Source organism: Chaetodon trifascialis, chromosome 19 (genome assembly GCF_039877785.1).
Source record: "Chaetodon trifascialis isolate fChaTrf1 chromosome 19, fChaTrf1.hap1, whole genome shotgun sequence".
NCBI classification, from domain to species: Eukaryota; Metazoa; Chordata; class Actinopteri; order Chaetodontiformes; family Chaetodontidae; genus Chaetodon; species Chaetodon trifascialis.
The window spans coordinates 13,125,542-13,146,911 of NC_092074.1; the positions used below are offsets into that span (position 1 = coordinate 13,125,542).

Here is a 21,370-nt window from a genome sequence, read left to right on the forward strand (position 1 = left end):
TGCAATAATAGTTATAGCAATAAAAGTGTGAGCATGTGGGAAGACCAATGCTGGTCATTCATTGACTCACTCACACACACACACACACACGCACGCACACACACACAGTTGGAAGGTTATTAAGACGCTCACCATTATGAGCAGACGGGGAAATTAAAATTGTAAATCACCTGTTTAATGCTGATCATTAATCACTAACCTAACAGTGTTACATTTTCCTGCACTCTCACAACCAAATTGTCACTTTAAGACATCTGCCGTATAACTTTTCTTGTCACGTTGTCATGGTAATAAGCATCAGCACATTACCCTGCATGCCTTTGGCTGAGCAGTCCGACAATGACTGAGTTCAGCCGTCCAGATTCCTCAGAGTCCTGCGCTGCCGGACACACGATAACGCTGCTTTGCATGACAAAAAAAAGGGAAGTCGCTGTCTGCAGCAGCTATCAAAAGGAAAGGATTAAAAGGAAATTAAATGTGGGAAATTAACAGAAATTAAGAGAAAGAGAAGGAGGGAGATGAGAAAGAGAGACGGGTGGGGGGTGGGGGGGGTTCGGGGGGTTGGGAAGGGGGGGCACATGGAGAAGGGACCAAAAACCTAGAGATCAATATCTTCCGTATAATTACCTACAGCTTCCTGGGTTGCTAGGAGACCAAATAGAGATGAGAGAGAGGGAGAGAGGAGATGAGACACACAAGCGCACGCGCACGCACACACACGCTAATTTCAAGGTTGCGCTGCTTTTCATTGTGTTTTTTGCCTCTTGAGTTTAAACAGAGCTCAGGGTGCAGAAGAAGTGACGAAGATGAGGAGGAGGAAAAGTGAGATTGAGGGAATTAAATGAAAGTGAGGGAGGAGGGCGGGGATGAGGGGGATAGAAAGATACGTCAGATCTTTAGGGGATTGGCCTGCATGAATAATTACTGAGGTATTGACACAGCTTGTCTCTTCATCGTCCGTCTTCCTGACCCTCCGCTCGTTTTTATCTTTTCTAATCCCACGTCCACTTCATCCCGGCTCCTATCCCTTCACTCCTCTCTCCTCACTGTCTTCATGCATATCGTTTCTTTGCCTCTTTTTTCTCTCCCCCCCTCCCTCCCTCCCTCCCTCCCTTTCTTTTTCTTTGTACTTTCCTCGTTCTTCTTAATTTTTCTTTTTTTGTCCCTCAGTATCTGTGTCTGGAGCTATAAATCTGGTTATATGTTCACAGTGATGAGCAGCAATTCTCTTCGACAACATGCTTTATGATGCAACATTATGACCAACATCAGCTGTAATGAACTATTAGTGCAGATTTCGGATATTTGCAAATGTTTCTTTCTCTCTCTAAGCCATCGTTTCTTTCTGCTCACTTAAATCTCTGTGAATGAATTGAATAAATGTAAACAAACAGAGCAATAATCTGTTCACATTAAGCTATGGCAAACATTTCAAGGGTTGATGATCAGCCCATACACGATCAGTGTGAATGAGAGCCGAATGCATTTAGCCATTAATCACTTGTTAATCAGGTGCACTGAATGTGATCTCATTAAATGGGAACACTATTTGTGCACTGTACCTTTAAATGGAGGGAGAGGATGGTGAGTGGTGGGATGCAGAGTGAGGGAGAGAGAGAGGGACACATAGTAGAAAAAGGGGGGTTGCTGTGTGCACTTTGTCTTGGAGAGGTGTGTGGGTTGAACGTGATTTGACTGAAAGAAAGAAAGAAAGAAAGAAAGAAAGAAAGAAAGAAAGAAAGAAAGAAAGAAAGAAAGAAAGAAAGAAAGAAAGTGACTTCAGAGGAAATTACTGAAAAGAGCTGCACATCCTTCAAGGATTTTTTTTTAGGAGGAACTGCCACTGACTGAACATTCCTGAAGAACATGTTGGAAAAGGAAACAAACGGCAGATATCACTGACCTCTGACGAGACAGCGCTCTCACTTTTAAGGACTTCGAGGCATTTGAATGAGTCCGCTGCCTTGAGGAGATTTCTCCTGGGAAAAATCTTGCTTTACTTCAGACTTGCTTTACTTCAGCCCGTGTGGTGACTGAAAGGAATTTCAGAGTCTATCAGAGAAATTTGTGCTTCCCAGGGAAGACTGAAATTTGCTTGAATACTGCTGAGAAGCTGTTAGGCAGCAGGATATTAATTGGATCAATCTGAAGCTTTTTAAAGTTGACTTTTCACTGTATTCCTCTGAAATGGAATTAAATATTTCTGCTTATTCTACGGACATATATTGATTTTTTTTCATCAATTTACCATATATTTATGCTACTTTAGGTAACTGTTAATGTTATTTATTTGCTAGAGAACGTCACATAGGTGGTGACTTCTGATCTGATTCTCAAAGGATACAATCAGCCCCCACTGATCTTTTTACCAGCTTATCAACAACCATTTTTAGATTTAAGGATAAACCAGAGAGAAGGAAAGACAGGCAGAGAGATGGCACAGAAAGAAGGGGGAACAGAGCAGGGTCATGTTAAGACGGGGGACAATCTTGGAGCCAAAGCCATGGTCGGGGCCCCTACAGCAGGTGGAGGAGTGGTGGTGGAGGTCAGGGAGAAGAAGGGACCTCTGCGGGCTGCGATACCCACAATGCCTTTCCCTCTGGCTGTCATCTGTCTGTTTCTGAACACCTTCATACCTGGACTCGGTAAGTCTGGAATCACACTTTTCTCTTTCTCTCTATCTGTATTCACTGCGTCTCTGCGTGTAAATTTCAGAGGAGCCGACCACAAACCCAGACAAACAAAGACCTGAAGAGAGAGCAAGCGTGAGACACACGGAGGGTTGAAAATAGGGAAACAAGAGGCAGAGTGGGGAGTTTATAGCTGTGGTGCGAGCGGGCTTGACAGCAAACAACAAGATCAACAAACATGAAGGCAGAAAATCAAAGAGAAAGCAGAGGGGGATGCTGAGTGGGCATGGAAGGTGCATGGGAAGTTTGCAGGCAGTGAATAAAACCGAAATTAGTTTAGAAAATACCCTTAAGCTGTGTCCAGCCGTGACCAGTTTCACACAAAACTCATCACACGAACAATTTATTTGACTTCTCTTTAATCATCTTCGGAAAAAAAAATTTCTGTTTGCATGACTGTACACAGAATGCATTTTTTTCCTCCCTGAATCTGCCTCTGTGTGTGTGTGTGTGTGTGTGTGTGTGTGTGTGTGTGTGTGTGTGTGTGTGTGTGTGTGTGTGTGTGTGTGTGTGTGTGTGTGTCTTATCTGTGTGCATGCATATGTGTGTGGGGGAAAAAAAGACATTCACACCTTGTGATGGAAAGTAACTACATATATTTGCTCAAGCACTGTACTTTAGTGCAATTTTGAGGTACTTTGCTTTATTATATGTTATTCTGAAATCAGCCATTCTGCATAACAAGTGCTTTTACTTTGGATTCTTAAAGTGGACTTTGATGCAAATGCTTCTCCATTTCACTAAAGTCAGCTTTTGAATTCAGGACTTTTAGCAGAAAATTTCTACACTGAGGTATTGTTGCTTTTACTTAAGCAAAAGATCTGAGTACTTCTTCCAACGCTGAACGTGAGTTTCAGGGTGTAAATACACTCAGCCATTAGTCTGAGTCTGGTTCAGTCTGGGTATAAAGATCCATCACAGGTCTCATCATTATGGGCAGCGACAGCATCGCTGTGACTGAACTCAACATTTGTATCATCATGGGGAGAAACCTTGAGTGTAGCTTTAGGATGTAATCTTAGTGGCTTGTAGCTCATTTCAGACGACATTTAAACAGTAACAGGTTGTTCAGCTTGAGTTACAAAGTTCAGCTACAAGTTGAATTGAGTCAGTCCAGTGGATCTTTTCTGGTGGCAAAATTAGCTCTTTACACTGATGCCCCCTGTGCTGCCCCCTAGAGGATCATAGAAGAATTGTTGGTTTCTTTGTAGATAAAAGAGCTTGGTCTGTACCAGCTCTATATGGAAAGTGTCCTGAGACAACTTCTGTTGTGATTTGGCGCTATACAAATAAAATTGAATTGAATTGAATTGAATTGAATTGAATTGAATTGAATTGAATTGAATTGAATTGAATTGAATTGAATTGAATTGAATAGAAGGTGGTGCACTCTGCTGCAAAGGTAGAGGTGCATTTGAGCAGGCGCCTCACCCACCTAATCACCACATTCACTGCAGTTTTAGTGCTCAAAACAACACGGAAGGAACGCCAACGGCACGTGAAATACACTAAAGTGTATTTAGTGTATACAGTGTGTACATTCTCTTTGGGTCTTCAAGTATAAAATATTTGATCAGTGACATACACTCAGTGGTCACTTTATTGGGCTCACCGCTAAAATCCAACACAATGCAACACAACAGCTCAGCCATAAATTCTAACAATCTCAAGATTTAAGTATTCTAAGACTGTGCAGATCCAGATCCTGATCATTCCCTATTGTTGGGAGGCCTCTGCCTTCTCCATCTAATTTCCCTGCTTATGTCTGTGTATAGTAAAATTATGTAACATCTGGCAGCCACAGACACATACGTGTACACACACACAGGACGAAGCATCAGCCTCAGCGATATGCTGATTGTCACTTAGTACATGACAGCCTGTGGAGCCAGACACACAGACACACCGCATGTCATTCATTAATCTAGATGGGTTCAAAAGCAGCAGCAGCAATTAAAATGACAGAAATATGTAGCAATTAAAGAAATAAAAATCAGATCAGAGTCCATCTCGGCCCCTCGCCCTGATCTGTTGGTCATAACTCTGGAGACCTGTTATGTGTGTTTGCCCTCTGTTCTTCATCTCCTCCCTCTCACTGTGCTTTCCCTCCGAAATCTCTACTCCCATCATCCTTTTCCCTCACTTTTACACACATCCTACAATCTTTTTGTTGCAACCTTTCTGCAGTAAATGTTAAACAGGCGTGTAGGAAAACAAGGTCAGCTCACACCATGAGCTAAATAATCATTTTTTCCCCCTCCAGGCCAGTTAGCCTTACATGCTACCTCAAAAATTGTGCCCAACATGTATGAAAGAAAACACCTCATCGATGTGTGTGTGTGTGTGTGTGTGTGTGTGTGTGTGTGTGTGTGTGTGTGTGTGTGTGTGTGTGTGTGTGTGTGTGTGTGTGTCTTCACAGTGTGAGTGTAGATGTAGGTTGGCCTGAATGCCTTGACATTTCATTGAATAGCTGCGGCTAGTTGCCATGACAACACTGACTGAAATGAACACAATGCACGTGTGTGAGTGAGTGAGTGAGTGAGACAGAGAGAGACTGAGTGTGTGTGTGTGTGTGTGTGTGTGTGTGTGTGTGTGTGTGCGTGCGTGTGTGTGTGTGTGCGTGCGTGCGTGTGTGTGTGTGTCAATGCCATTTGGGTCTAATTGACTGAGACTGAAAACAGCGGCTTGTTCTATTCATCCTGCAGCCAAAATAAAATTTAGAAATGTGTAATTGAATTTGGATGAGAGTCAGAGCAGAACACGATCTCCTGCAGACACACACTCACAGGTATATTAATAAGGACACACACACGCACGCACACACACACACACACACACACACACACACACACACACACACACACACACACACACATTCATGCTAAAATGGAAAATACTGTGTGACACTTTTATAGCTCAATAGATCTACAGAGTCAGTTCAGGCCACCTTGCTCCTTTGTGTTGTATTGTGTGTACGTCTGCTGCTGTGAAAAGAAGCTGTTCAGTAAGAAACACTTACCTGAAAGCACCTGAAACCTTATCTGAACTGGAAATACTAACTTTCAAAACTCAAGTCACATTTTCTACGATACAATATATTGGCAGAAATGGAGGATGAGGAGGAGGGGTATTTAGTCATTTGCAATTGGAAACCTCACCACTAGATGCCACTAAAACCCACAGACTGGTCCTTTGTTCACTAACATGCTTCTTCGTAGCTGTGCTGGAGGTACTGTGCATGGACAACAAGTCTGACAAATTAAATGACAAAGTATATCAGTGGTCCATGCACATGCTAGCTCTCATGATCCAACAACATTGTGGTTATGGTCTGGTTAGCTTAAGGCACAAAAATGACTTGGCAAAGCTTTAAGGGCAGATCATGGTTTCGTATAAAATAGCATTATATATCCTTTATTTAACCAGGTAAAAGCCTCATTGAGATTAAAATCTCTTTAAAAAAAAAAGCATTAACTTGGTTAAGGTTAGGGGACGTTGTGGTCATGGTTAAAGAAATGGGGAAGCAGCTAGACTAGCTCTTTCCAAAGGTTACAAAATCTGCTCATAGCACCAAAGTTCACTAACTTGTTCATGTTTGTTAACTATGCACAAATATTGAAGCGTGTAATCGAGAGATTGCAGTTTCACAGGAGCCAAGCTAGCTGTTTCTCTGTTTTTCCAGTCTTTACGCTAAGCTAGGCTAACTGTAGCTAGCTGTAGCTTCATGTTTGCTGCACAGACATGATAGTGGTAGAAAAAGCCTCTTTTCAACCTCGCAGCAAGAGAGCGAATCAAGTTCATAAAATGTCAATTATGAATTCCTTTAAAAGAAATTAAGGTTGGACGTCGGTCGGAGATAAAAACACAGAGAGCTCTGTCTGAAGTTAAAAAACATGGTTACCAGTGAACAGTTCATCTGTCCGCCCATGCACCTCTGTGCAAAGGAAGAGTTACTGTACAGCACTGAACTCCCACAACTTGTCCTTTTCACATTGCGCTTTGTGTATTGAATAAACAAGCAATATAGCTGCTCTCTGTTCACCCCCTGTTTCACTTTATGCTAAGCTAACATAATTACCTCCTGGCTTTAGCCCCACACAATAGTCAGTGCACCATCTAACTCTCAACAAGAAAGTAAATAAGTGGATTAAACTATTCCTGACTTCTGTCGTGAGTTTAAATGAAAAAAGTCATTCTGGTGTCTGACTTTGACACCAGAGAAACTGTTGTCAAGGAATGGTTGCTGGTAATTTCTGGTGTCAACGTCAGACTGGAAAACTGTCAGATACAGAACGATAAGTTCACATGTGCATGTTGTTCTTTGACAGATTACATTTCACACCAGATTTTTTGTAATGAGAAAAAGTCTCTTCCACACCATAGACTGAAAATAAAGAGTCCAGGGTCTACTACCCAGAGCACCACAGCGAGTTGGAGGATTCAATCTGACAACTGCCTCCTCTGCGGTCCACTTGTTTTAACTTTACATTAATCACGCCTGACGTTAAGTTGCCAGAACCTTAAATTGTCCCTGCAATGTGATGAAGACAGAGTAAAAATCCATTGGTGAGCACCCCAGAAGCTCTAAGTCAGCGCAGCCTAAATGAATTCAAGAGCTGTCGGCTTGTAAATAATTACAGATACTTATTGTGAAGGAAACGACGGCTCAGCACTGTTACCATCCTTGCCTTAAGAGGATTGGAAAGCATGAGGCTTTGACACACAGAGATAAAGTGAATATATGTTTTTGCCCTCGGTATGAGTGTGTGGGCAGCAGAGGTCACGTGTGAGTGTGTGGGTCAATGTGTGTGAGCACGAGTGTGTGATTGATGACATGCGATACTGGCATCAGGTTATGTGGTCGTGTTGACATCTCGCCTCTGGATGTTTGGAAGTGTGCGTGTGTGTGTTTCTATCTTTATATGGACTGAATGGGCTCGCCATTCAACCAACCATCCAACATAGGGACATTTCTGTTGGTGAAACAGATCCGAACCCTATTCTATAATGAGGGGAGCCACTAGGGTACTCCACTAGAAGAGACCCTGGAGGGCCCTGCATCAAGTTTTCTCAACTGGAAGGGCATCCTAGAGGGCACTTATTTATGTCTTCTCCACTAAGGGCAATCTAGAGGGCACTTCCTTGGCATTTTAACCAAATTAATTATGAATGAGCTGTAGGTTAAAAGCCACAGTTCGATCAGAGTTAGGCCTAGTTTTAATGTCAGGCTCATGGACAGATGGAAAATGTTATTGGGTTAATTTTTTCAGGCGATCACCACCCACAGCCTGTCTTCTGACTCTGATCGACACTCAGACTCAGTTGCACTCATTGTGAACGGCTGCGAGACTTATAAAAAGGGCTCTATACAGCAGGATGTGACCATATTGCTGAATGAATTGCTGCAGCTGAGAGGTGTTGCTATGAGATGCAGTCATGTACAAACATTCCCATGTGATGCCAAGATGGTTTGACGACCTGTGCTGTAACATGTCCAACACTCCTGATGTTGTTTTTGTAAATGAAAGCCCAAGAGCAGGTTTAATCCCAGAGATAGGCTGTTTTTTCATTTGTACACGGATGAAGCTTTTCTCTGATGAACTGATCAGGTTGCAAACACAAGATATAGATGAAGATTAGTGTACTGGTATTTGGCAACGTCAGACACATTGACAAGCTGACTGTTTGTGGGTTACGATTGGCAGGCTTACCAAAACAAATAGCTAAACAGCTGGTGAAATTTTGTTCCATCTCAGCTGTAACAGGAAGCCTGTGAAGGTGCAGGCGGTGTTTTCTTTACACGTCAGCATCCAAGAATGCAGAAGCTCTCTGTAAATATCTGAGTCCTGTTGACAGTTTTGATGGAATTGGCAGATTCAGCTAAGACATTTAAAAAGTGTTTGTTTATGCAGTATGTGCTGTACTTACAGTACAGTTTGGCTAACATTACCAAGTTTTCTTCTCTTACTCCACTCGGTAACTCCACAGTAATGTGATAACTGTATTTTTTTTGTTCAGCACACGTTGTGCAAGAGATTAGAATTTTGAATAAATTAATTGCATAAATGCAAACATTTTTTATGAATCACTCTCATTTCTGCGTGTTCAATGGAGAGACTGCTCTGGTACATGATAGCTTAGCATAGGGCATGGGCTGCAGGAGAGTACAGCTAGCTAGCTTTCATTATCCCCTGCTAAGTTGGAGAATGTTTGAGGCCCACTGCTTCACCGTGAAGATGAGACTTCTTGAGAGCTATATGCAGTCACTAGGGCTGAGCTGCTGCTGGTCATTAAACCGAAAACTTGATGCTTGTTAAACATTGTTTTTTTGGGGGGAGGGGGTGGAGGGGGGTGGTTGTAGAGCAAGCACCAGTAACGCCATTGTATGTGATTGTGGCGGCCACAGTCATTGCAGGATGTGTGATGTATTATAAGGAAAGCCTATAATATGACTAATACATTTTTCTGAGAACCACAAATACCCCGAAATTACCGAATTATCAGAATTTGATCTTTCTGGTCCAAATCTATTTTCTGCGCAATAAGTAAATTGATGTAATTACTTTTTCAATCAGCGACATCAAACTTATCATATTGTTCAAGTTACTTGCCCAACACTGCTGTTCTTTCTCCTTTAATTTCCCCTTTTCCTTCGATTGCCCCCCCCCCGTTTTTTTTCTCCTTAAATGTCTGTCTCTTTCCCTTTCTTTCTGTCTTTGTTTCTTTCCGTCTTTCACACTCTTACACTCCATCATTAACCTCCCACACTAGCAGTGGGTGCTTCGTAGAGTTCTGTGTGTAATTATGGTCATTAGTCTGGGTAATGTCTAGGTGCACACATGCACGCAGACAGATTTGTACTTGACAATGCTTTCTCTGGCCCCTTATCTGAACCTTAGCCTTAAAACCAAGTCTGAACCCTCAAAACGCCCTTTGACGGTGTGTCAGAAACTGAGGGCCACCCAAAATGTCCTCACCGCCCAGGTCTCGTGCATGTTACATACAGAGGATCCAAGAGCTTTTCGCACACAGAGCATTGTTAGAGTAGATTTCTCAAACCAGGAACATTAAAAGCTCACTGAACCTTTAGTGTTAGTGTTTAGCATTCATACACAGCAAGCCATTTCCTTGAGGGTTTGCTTGGTGCAATTCAATCATTGGCAGTCTGAAAGGCACTGTATGAGGCCCGCAGCTACAAAGTGTGGAACAGGGAAATAATTAATCTTTTTTTTTGTTGTTTTTGCTGCTTTGATTTTGCCTGCGGTGTGGAATTAATCTAACGTGAACAGAACATTTCCTTCAAATTATTTTAGATATTTTCCTTAATGAAAATATCTAATGATTATATATCTCATGATTTATTTTGTAACATGAGCGTCTGCTCAAAGAATCTTTGATGAAAAATGAGAATCAGATGCTGATCTCTTGGATGCCAGTAACTGCAACCATTTCAGCAGAGCAGCTTTTCTCTGAAAAGTACTTCACTGATCAGATACATAACAGGTGAATTTTCCAGTAAGCTGCTTATGTCCTCAATACTCTCATCAGTGTTTTTGGCCACAAAAGGCTCAAAATGTTTAAAAACCCTGTCACTCTCTGCCCAGCACCATGTAACAAATAGGGTTTTTCCATAGTAGTGAGGTCACTGTGCCATGATGTTGTGAACTGCACCGAGAAATCAAGCCACGCTGTTACGATGTGAGTGTTTCTTCACTGCACAGCAAAGCAAGGAAAAGTTTGTTTGGTCACAAGGCCGTCGCCTGAAGCTCTTTTCAGCTCACTGTGGCTGTTTCTGTTCCTACTATTCCTCCCTGCAATATTTAAAACTGACCTGCTGACAGAATAGTGCAGAATTTGTCCATATCTGATTGATTGGGCCTGTTTTTATTGAAGGAGAGCACTATTTCCACTAACTTTCTACAACTTCTTCACAATAAAAGCTTCCTGTAAGCAATCTGAATCTGGCCTGTACAACTTGCATAGGCTTCTGTCGTTAGCTTCTGTGTGTCCCTTCCAAGTTACCATACTGGGGTAGAGATAGCAGTGTGTTAGCTGTATGCTATGTGGCTGAGCATTAATTCAGTCAACACCCAACATGTTACAAACAGTGTGGTTATCCCTGAATATGTCTCTAAGTTGTTGATAGAGACCAAAAACTGAGCTAAAATTGAATGAATATTGGGCTCACGTGTCAGATGGCCAGAAACATGACTCCAAATGAATGCCAATCACTCTGTATTTGCTTAATGTGTGAAGCTCATCAACTAAAAGGTGATAACATGGCAGGTGGTTGCTTAACAGCTTGTTTCCGCTGCTCCCAAGTGGCTAAATAGTCACCTAATATAAAATATTTATGGATTCCAAATTCTCAAACGTGTATTTACTCATTTTTGTGAGCCCCTATCAGCTGCACTGGACTGTCAGACAAAGCAAGTCATTTGAAGCTGTCACTGTGGGCTTCTCATTGCTTTTGCTTTTCACTATTTCCTGAAATTTTATAGATCAAACAGTAAACTGAATGAAAATACAGATTAATCAATCATGAAATGAATCATTTGCTGCAGCCTTAATGGATCTATGCCTACATGTTGATCCTGTTGTCAGGTACAGGAAATATTCGCTCCTTCCAACACGACTGACAGAAACCCACTGTTCAGTGAACACCACACACGACTGGTACCTGAAAAACTGACAGCAGCCAGACCGTATAAATCCTGTTTTACATGCCAAAGATGGAGGTGATGTGTAACCATTCAGCCGCTGGCTTGCTGTCAATCATGGCTCATGTCTGGAGGTGGGCAGCTCCATCAGCAGCCAGAGCATCTGCTGGTGGGTGTGGCCTCTGCGACCTGAACATTTCTCTGTCTGATCAGACCATATCGGCTTTGGGTGGAATCTCATTTTAGCCCACTGCTGCTCTTTCTGTGAGATGCTTTGAAATGAGCATCGGCGAGAAGCTTGAAAGGAAAAGTGTCTAATTCATCGCTCCTCTTTCACATGTAAACAGTTTTTTTTTCCCCCTCAACTTTTCAGGGTCTGCTTACTATTCTGGGATTGTGCTTGTCCTAGAGTTTTTGGAAACCATTCCAGATAAGGCCAGTGCAGGCCATGTGAAAGTAAATATTATGGTGTACATTCAGATTTGTCAAAGACTATGGGTCGACTGAGTATACTGTGTTTCTATAGAAAGCTTCATTATGACAGGGCCCTCAGTTTGCCTGCAAATTTATGGTTAATGAGAGAGAGAGATATGTAAACAGAAAAGCAGACAGAGAGAAAAACACAGAAACAGACTGGGAGAAGAGAAGTGATACAAAGCTAACTTCTACATGAGTCGACTTTGGCCTTTCCTCACTCTTGAGAAACAAGATGCAGCTGGCAGCGCAGCCGTTCTTGTTCCTCCCTCCCCCCACCTGCTTGGCTTGCACTGTTATTTGAATTCCTGCAATGTGACAAGAAGTGGAACCAGCAGAAAGAGAAGGGCCAAGGCCATGATGCACTCGACGCCCACCAGGCATTTCTTGTGTCGCATTCAGTATTCACGGCATTCAGTTCAGTATTTGCAAAAAGGGTACAAAGAGCCTGCAGAGAGGAAGACATCAGCTGAGTCTGTGAATAATTTATGTACAAATGAAAATATTTCTTGGACGTAATGACTCAATCGCTAAGAAAACACCTCCTAAGCAGACAGTTCTGCAAAAGACATTTTATACTCAATGAGACTCTCTGAATTCATACATTTCATTCAGCTCATCTTAACCAGCTGGTTTAGTGACTTTGCTGTAATTCAGACTCCCATGAAGGCTGTTTATGCAGTCTGAATTCTTGAGATGTTGAATGTAAACTGGCATGTCTCCAAAAATGCTTAGAATTAAAAATATGGACAATTATACAAGTCCCACCGTCAGGGGAGGAGTAATGTAACATTTACGGGACGGGAAATGAAGGATGGGCAGTATAAAACTGTATTTGGGAACAAGACTTGGGTGCATCATTTGAATAATTCTGCAGGTGAGAAGAGGTGCACTGTGCAACATGGCCACTCTGTTTCACGCTTGTTAATGTCATAAGTGTGCTGTTTGTATTCTGCAAAACCTTTTTCATTTTAGGAGGTGTTGCATGTTTTCCTGCAATCATTGAGAGACTGGGCCCAGATGGTGGAAATGATTGGATGGTAAATTATTCTCAGGAACTGCCTTGGCTGCGTCCTTCTCAGGATTTGATAACAGAGTTGGGGAAAGTTGCTGCATGTGAGGAAAAGTCATATAAGAAGAGTGATTTAAATGTAGAAATGATGCTTTTGTACTTCTCTCAGATTTGAATTGTTTCTTTTTTTCTTTCTGCCGTAAGAAAGACATATTTTATTTAGGTTGACAGATTTAATGCACTGATGCCATATTTAGAAATAAAATGTTCAAATCACAATTAAAGCAAAACATCCTGTAATGAAATTATCAGGTTTGTGTGCTTCTCTATGCGACACATGCACACACGGTGCGTTTACTGTCCTTTGAATGGGGCCATTGTAGATCCAGGTCTCCAGATAACAGGATAAGGAGCGATTTCGGATTCCATGCAGGCGGACGAGGCTTGTCCACAGAGATAATCCTGTTTTCAGCTCGGTGGATGTGACCATCGATATGTTGGCGTCTTTCTGTGCTCTTTTCCAAGGCACCACTCCTGCCGCCGCCAAATACTCGGCCTCTTAAATATTGACTCACTCACTGAGTGGACAGTGTGAGATATGGCCATGTCAAGTAGCCTCGGTCTACAATCTGCCTCACTGTGCTGAACCTGTAATTTCTTGTAAGCAGAAGAAAGTTTGATTCAGTTTTTATTTGAGATGATAGACTTCTGGACATCTCCTATTATGACTGGCTGTGACAATGATCACTTTGTGCAGCTCCTTCATTCTAATTGGCCAATGCTAACATGCTAAGCTAAGAACATTGTGATCATAACCTGCTAAATATATGCATGTTAGTGTACAGTCATTGGCAGCATATTAGCATGCTATTAGCATTAGCATCAGGATTGAGCTTTTTTTACAACTGTTAAAAGAGTTTTTGTTTGTGCTAACAGGATGTTTTTGCCCCACAGGCACCTTCATCTCAGCCTTCACGGTGCTGTGTGGAGCTCGCAGTGAGCTGATCTCAGAGCGAGGTGTTTGTTGTGTGTTCTGGCTCAACGTGGCAGCAGCCCTCATCCAGATACTGACAGCTGTTATCATGGTTGGATGGATCATGAGTATCTTCTGGGGAATGGACATGGTCATCCTGGCAAGTCAGTACCGGTCTGTCTTCTGTCTGACAGTCTTCTTGTCTGTTCTCTTCACCTCTCTTTTTTATTTTAGTCTTGTCTCCTTTTTCTTTTGTCTGTCTGTCTCACGCATGACATGCAGTAGGTGGTTGAGTTCAAAGTTTCATCCAAACAGCTTTTCACAGCATGAAAATCAAATTGCAATACTTATGCAAAACGTCACATACACACACGCACGCACGCACGCACATCTGTCTTTTCAGAGGCTTTGTTAACGGTAAGAACTAGAATTACTGTCGTGTGGTTGTATACCTCCTCCAAACTGTCGGGTTGCAGGAGGCCCCCTGTCCTGGTTGTCGTCCAGGGAGAGAAAGTGAAGACGTTGGACTCATTCAAGCGCCTTGGGGTCCAAATACATTAAAAAAAAAACACTGAAGCCCTCTTAAAGAAGGGACAGAGCAGATGGCTCTTCCTGAGGAGACTCAGATCCTTCAGAGTGTGCAGGCTCCTACTGATCTCCAATCAGTTTGTCACAGCTGGTGCTCTCTTCTTGGTGCTTGTGTGCTTGGGGTGGTGGCAGTTTCAACAAGCTATTAAGGAAGGCCAGAGAGGTGATCAGGTTGGTGGGCAGTGTGGAGGTAGTGGCCAACAGGAGGACGAGGGACAAAATCAAACCTATCTCGGATAACCGCCTTCACCCTGTCTACGGTGAGCTGTGGAAGAATAAAGCTGATTCTAATAGAACACCATGTCATGTCAGCAGACAAGGCTTCAAATATGGATGTTGCTGCAAAGAAGCTGCAAACTGTAAAACATGGATGCTTCATGACACACATCTTCACATACAAAGATGAAATATGGCCACAATCTCCCCTTCTGTTTCTGATTTATGGTGTTGAATAATGGCCAGAAAAGTGTTTTTGAAGAACATTATGAAGTTGACCTTTGACCTTTTCGATATAAAATGTTATCACTTCATTTGTGTGAAATCTTGTCATAAGAAGCATATGAATTCTTGACTTATGGACCTTTAAGACCTTTGACCACCAAATTCTGATCAGTTCCTCCTTGAGTCCAAGTGCTCATTTCTCCCAGATGCAATGTAATGAAATTCCCTCCAGGCGTTTCTGAGATATCATGTTCGGGAATGGGACGGACGTGAGCTCACAGCGAGGTCACAGTGACCTTTGACGATGAAAATCTAATCAGTTCATCCCTGCGTCCAAATGAATGCTTGAGCCAAATTTGATGAAATTCTCTCAAGGCCTTGCTGAGATATCATGCTCTCAAGAACGGGGGCCGACATCCGCACGGACCGTCAGACAAACAATGCCTCAAGCCACAGGTGTCGCCGGCGTGGAGGCACAAAAATATAGAATATAATAATGGCAGCGGCTCTGCACAACAGAGGAAAACATCAGATACAGGAAAGAAAGAAAGAGGCAGAGGTAAACGCACACAGAACAGAGACAGAGAGGTAATTTTACTGCCTTCTCTGTCGGAAAGCAGTGTCTTCTCCTCAGGCACTGAAGCATGAACAAGAGCGCGTGCACACACACACACACACACACACACACACACACACACACACACACACACACACACACACACACACACACACACACACACACACACACACACACACACACACACACACACACACACACACAGAGTCACTGTTCCCTCATAGCACTGAGGCAGCCTTTGAATTACCACAGCTCTGTCTCCTTTGTGTGTATGAGTGTGCCCATGTGAGGTAATTGCTGCCTGCATGTGCAACCAAATGCGTGTTAGCTCGCACACGCCTGCAAGGATCTGTGTGTTTGTGTGTGAGGTACAGTGATGTGTGTGTGCGTGTGTGTGTGGGTGTGAGCAGGCCCCCCCGCCCTGTGTTTTTGTTCACTGCTCCCCACTGTTGCTCAGGCCTCTGGGCACACGTCGTATTCAACTGCTGCTGCTAAAATCTATACTCGTGTTAGCGCTCACGGCTAGCAGCTTATTGAATATTTATGTTGAATATGAGAACCATTTTCCTGTTAGCACCGAAGGCCTGATTCTCAGGGTGAAATCATGAATGTTGATCTTCTACGATCAATTATTATTCAGCTATTTATCACCACAATAATGTCTTTGTAGCTATGGGAGTTCTGCTCTCATTCATCTATTCCCTCTCTCTCCTCCATGCAGTGAATCTCTCTGATAATGTGGCATATTTAACCGTTTTCTCCTTCCCCCTCTAATGAGGCTGTGTTGCATATGATCAATGCCTTCTTTCTTGCTTTACCTCCATCTCTACAAACAGCCCTCCTTCTCTTCTTTCTTCGGCTCCACTCCCTCTCTCCTCTTTCTCCATCTATCTAATGATCGTGGTATTATTTGCCTCCCACTGATCGCCTCCCCTCTGTCTCTTTCTCTATCTAATGATTGTTCCTTGATCTCGCCACATCCTTGCTACCTCTCTTTCACTCTCTCACGTTATTCCTCCCACTCTCTGCCCGCCCCCCCAGTTTCCCTCTCCACCTCATTTTCTTTTGTTTTTTATGTCTCCCTCTGTTCCTGTCTCCGTATCGATCCTGCAAACCAGGGTTATGTTACTGTATTTGTGTTCATTTGATCATGTAATGTATCTGAATTAGAGCAAGGTCACTTTGGGCTGACAGCAGGTTTTTCTTTACCCTTGAATGTGTCTTTTTGTCCAGAAAGCCTGATTTGTGGGACTTTGACCCAGTCAGCTTCTGTATAATATTACTTTAATAATGAAGTTCTTGGTTTTCATCACTAACTGACTGTCATGCCTCTTCTCTCCCCCCACTGATCTCCTCCTTCATGGACCAAAGTTTCTGACGGTAGGTGTTTCTTTTACTTACTAACAGTCCCACAGCCAGTTGATAAAACTGTGAAGCGATGTAAAAGCACCTCGCAGAAATAGTGAATAGCCAGCTTTACAATATTTAACATAGATATTCAGTAAACCAGAACAAATATCCACCTTTCCCAGGTTTAGAAATTCCTACAAACGCATTCATTTAAAGCTTTCTCATCTGGGCTGCGGCAGAATCACATGTTATGTTTGGTATCTTCACAAAGTCAGCCTAAATCTCTGCAGGGGTCCACGGACAACCTGGTACAATAGCTGGCTCCTCCACAGGCCTGGGGGCCATTTCAAGATAACACCAACAACAAACAACTGATTATAAAATTGAGGAAACTTACAGAAAAAGTCTCAAAGTAATCCACCAATTGATAAGAAATGGTCTGGTTCCATTGGCAAAGGTCCACACGATCCAGTCCTGTAAGATATTTAGTCCAAGGCATTATAATAATCCACCAAAAGATGTTCAGTCCCTCCAAATTAACTCCAGTAAACATGTTGGTCTGAAGATGGCCACCACACTCTGACCTTTTGATTGACACTTCACTTGACCAGTTAGAATGTTCCATTTCATCTCGCCAACAAGAGCCAATGAGGATCTATGTTTAAAGAAGGCGCCTCATTCTCGTCTTTCATGTAAAGAGAGGTTGCTTGCACATGACTTTACGTCACCCTTTTGTTCAAATCAAACTTTATTTATATGGCACTTTTCATACTTAAAAGCAACACAAAGTGCCTCACAGAGGCTAAAAACAGCAAAAAAGAAAACCCAGCCCTCCCGCCCCCATAAATACATAGAGACATATGGAGACATATAGAGACTCACAGACACGCACGTACGGACACACACACCCGCGCACACACCCATATGGACAAGGCAAGGAATAAGCCATCTTTGGGGGCCATCCACACTGAGAGGGCCCCCAGCCCATGACTAGGGAGCGCCGCCCGAGGCCACCCCGACCCAGGCAGACAGGAGGCCCCACCCTGAGGTGCAGAGGCCTCCAGCCACCCAGGCCAGAGCCGCCCCCTCGGCAGCGCCCCCATCAGTAGACAGCTCCCAGTGTGGGGGGGCCCCCATGAGGAAACGCTGCAGCTAAAAACCAGGGGACTAAGACATAAACATTGAATGAAATAAAATGAGTAAATGAATTAAATAGTAAATAAACATGTCGTTAAAACATGCAACTAAAATAAGATACAAATAAAGATTAAATATGATAAGAAGCCTGATTAAAGGAATGAGATAAATCAATTGAAAGCCTGATTAAAAAGGTGGGTCTTGAGCCTCTTTTTAAAAACATCAACAGTCTCTGTGGCACTGAGGTTCTCCGGCAGGCTGTTCCACAATCAGGGGCCATAATAACTAAAAGCCGCCTCCCCGTGTGTTTTAGTTCTTATTTTTGGTATGGTATGATGCAAACTGCAGATGGAGGTGATTAGCTATTGTTTCAAATCTATGGTAATAGAAGTGATGACTACAAACAACACAAGTAACACTTATTAAATCAGCGTTGACAGTTCTTCACATTTCCACTGAAACAATGCCCATCTCAACCAAAATGAATGAAGCAAATGCTGCTAAGTTTTCAGAAATGTTGGTGCATTAATAAGTCAGGTTTCTTTTTCATCACTGATGGACTTAATATTTCCAATTTATTTGAAATCTAAATACAAGCCAGATTATTACGGTTTGCCTCTTTGAGGAAGGGGTTGTAATAGCTCAACCTTGCCAGCCAATATTTGATAAGGCATTAGCTCTTAATGCTGCAGCCCAGCTCCTTCTGCTTGCCGGCAGCCTCTTTGCTTTCGCTCCTCTCAATTAAATCAAATGGAAATGTCAAAAGTTCAGAGTAAATGTTTCGCAATTTCATGTTGCTCTTTAAGGCACTCTTAACCAAGGGCCTTAAAAGCCAGATAAATTTCACAGTTGTTATTTCTACAAGCACTCAAAAGTCTTTCTCTGGCTTTTCTTCATCTCCCCCCTCCTCTGTCTGCCCTCCCACACTTCCTCAGGCTACAGAGACCAGGGTCTTCCTCAGGACGTCTGAGAGATGTCGCTCTCTCATTTGTTGATCGATCCCACGGACAGTTTGACCTCCTCAATCTCCCCGACGTGTGATGGTGACCTTTACCTTTGTGATGACCTGTAGCTGTCTGTCTTTCAAATGCCGGAGCACAGAGAGAAGCAGAAACATGAAATTAAATTAGCCTCAGCCGCTCTGTCGAGAAGCCTTCAGAGGGCACGCTGGTGATTGGTTGACACCAGGCCACATTTACATTTGAAGCTGAAGGACCGAGCCGGGGAAAAGAGACTGAAACTGTACAGTCACAGTGGATAAGAAAAACGTGTTCGTATTTGTTGAGTGATTCTAATGGTGATCTTTGAATTCTGTCTTTTGATATTTTTTATTTGATCTATTTGACAAAGATGTGCCGACCACCAGGCTGCTCGACAGGATGGAGGAAGTGAAGGAGGAAGGACGATGACTTGGTGCGAGAAAATGGTGTTGATTTCCAAAACTTCTGTACTTTTGAATGACAAAAAAAACTCCCACACATGCTGTACATACAAATTGCTGTAAGAGGTGTTTCTAAATCACATCCCTGGGCTCAAAACAGCATTTAACACCTTTGGATTTATTCCAGTTTTACCGTCACGTGGTCTGTTGGTGCTTTCGCTGCGTTTCCTGCCCGTAACATGCCCGTAACTGGAGCATGTGACCAAACTTGATCCTGATGGAGGTTTCTGCAACCCGTCCATTAATCTACAGCCACTGTAGGTGCAGTGTTTTGTTCTTTTTGGGCAATGTTTCACTGTATGAGCAAACACATCTTTAACACGCCGCATCTCACCGCTGATCACAAGATGTGTGTCGTGCTAAAACTGCAGGGCCGTGTTGAGAGTGACTCATGCCTCCTGATGATCGCTCGCTTCTAATTTTCACAGCTCTTAAATGTGTAAATCAGTGTCAAGGGGATATTTTACGTCATTAGAACGCTGTATTCTAATTAACAGGTTCCCACTCTGGGGAACCATAGTCAACACCCTGTCTGACACATTATGACAAAGATACAATTACAGCAATGTCATTCAAATTTGTGACTGAATTCCTTTGTTTTTGACAGCTGTTTTTGCCTCGTTTGATAGGAATCATAAGCCGTCCTAAACACCAGAAGAGATTAATATGAAATTCAGACAATTAGATCGTTGAGTTCACTGTTTCGTGTGTACATTATATATATATTAACATGTGGGTGTTTGTGTGTGTGACTGATATGAGAAGGTCTGTAGGTCATAAGTAAAGATAACATGTACACGACTCGAAACGTTTATTAATATTTAACACAACTGCCTTGGAACTGTTGATCCAAACAAAGCCTTTCCCATGATACCACATCAGCTTTCTCATGCACTGTCTCATTGGCTCGCTTCCCTGAGAAGCATCCCAGAGTATCAAAAAGTCAAAGAGCCTTAAACTGAAGGAGTCAAACCATCTAGCCTTCGCTGCAACGCTAATGGAAAGCGGCGCACTGAATTGAAATCACTGCCTGCGCGCTTGCAGGAAATGAGTGTTCGGCTCCGGCCGGGCCGTTTGGCAAAATGCTCCTTACAGTCCAGGTGAACGGCAGCTTGTTACCTTCCTTGTAACATGGGATAGATTCAGGCAGCATTTCTGCAAACAAGCGGAGATACATGTATTTAAATCACAGTATTGGTCGTGCCTCTGGAGAAATACATGTGCTCTCTTCTTCATCTGATTTTCTACTGGTGATGTGTCTTTGTAGATCTGAATTCTCTTTGTTTTCTTAGCCAAATGCCTTTTTAAGAGTGCCACTGTTTTTACGACTGTGTTTCTGTTGTACAGTGTTTGCGCGAGGAGCGGGCGATGATGATCATAATGATGGCTGTGACGGTGGTGATATTTTATGCCTTACAGATGACCAGTGTTCTCTCAAGTGTTTTTGTAGCCGTGATGCTGGAGTTTCTTTGCTTTGTTTGGGTTTGGGTGCAATTTGTAGATCTGAAATAATTGTTATTTGGACACTTTATTATAATCATCTGTGTGTGTGAGGAGGAATATTCACTAATGTAATGTTTTTTTTAACGATGGTGGTGTTGTGCTAGCTTTCCGGTTGTAGAATGAACATACTGCCACGTACAGTTCCCTGCATGCATAGCTTTGGTGTGAAGTCACTGTGTAGAGTAACACGCACACACAGACTAACTTAACTATTTTAAGACCGTAGCTCAGTTCTGTGACTTTGCAACATGGATTTTCTTTCAGGCCGTTCGAGTTGACTGATGAAGAATGTTGCAATTAAAAAAGTTTGAGTTCTGATCACTGAGTGCCGACTGGATTGTGCATGTCTTTAATTTGATGTGAATCAGTATTAAAACAATCATTAAGTAGAATCAGCTCAAAGGGATTCAGCCTCAAAATCATGGAGTCGTGCTTCTCCTTGTAGGATTCAATATGTGCACATTTTTAATGTAAATACATGATGTGAGACTTCACATCTGACTCATGAATAAACATACACTTTG

The 21,370-nt window shown here is 42.7% G+C and overlaps 1 protein-coding gene across 1 annotated transcript; it reads left to right on the forward strand.

The window, feature by feature from the left end:
- Positions 1-1,653: 1,653 nt before the first annotated feature.
- Positions 1,654-21,370, forward strand: stum (stum, mechanosensory transduction mediator homolog). The gene is made up of 3 exons (XM_070988190.1): positions 1,654-2,645; positions 13,791-13,977; positions 18,838-21,370. The coding sequence occupies exons 1-3, from the start codon at positions 2,435-2,437 to the stop codon at positions 18,941-18,943; spliced, it is 504 nt and encodes a 167-aa protein (XP_070844291.1). The 5' UTR covers positions 1,654-2,434; the 3' UTR covers positions 18,944-21,370.

Bases quoted from the DNA above. Each gene is read 5' to 3' on its own strand.
- stum (XM_070988190.1), top strand. From the start codon at position 2,435: ATGGCACAGAAAGAAGGGGGAACAGAGCAGGGTCATGTTAAGACGGGG. The intron at 2,646-13,790 runs GTAAGTCTGGAA...TTTGCCCCACAG, and splicing joins CACCTTCATACCTGGACTCG to GCACCTTCATCTCAGCCTTC. The intron at 13,978-18,837 runs GTACCGGTCTGT...ACACTTCCTCAG, and splicing joins ATGGTCATCCTGGCAAGTCA to GCTACAGAGACCAGGGTCTT.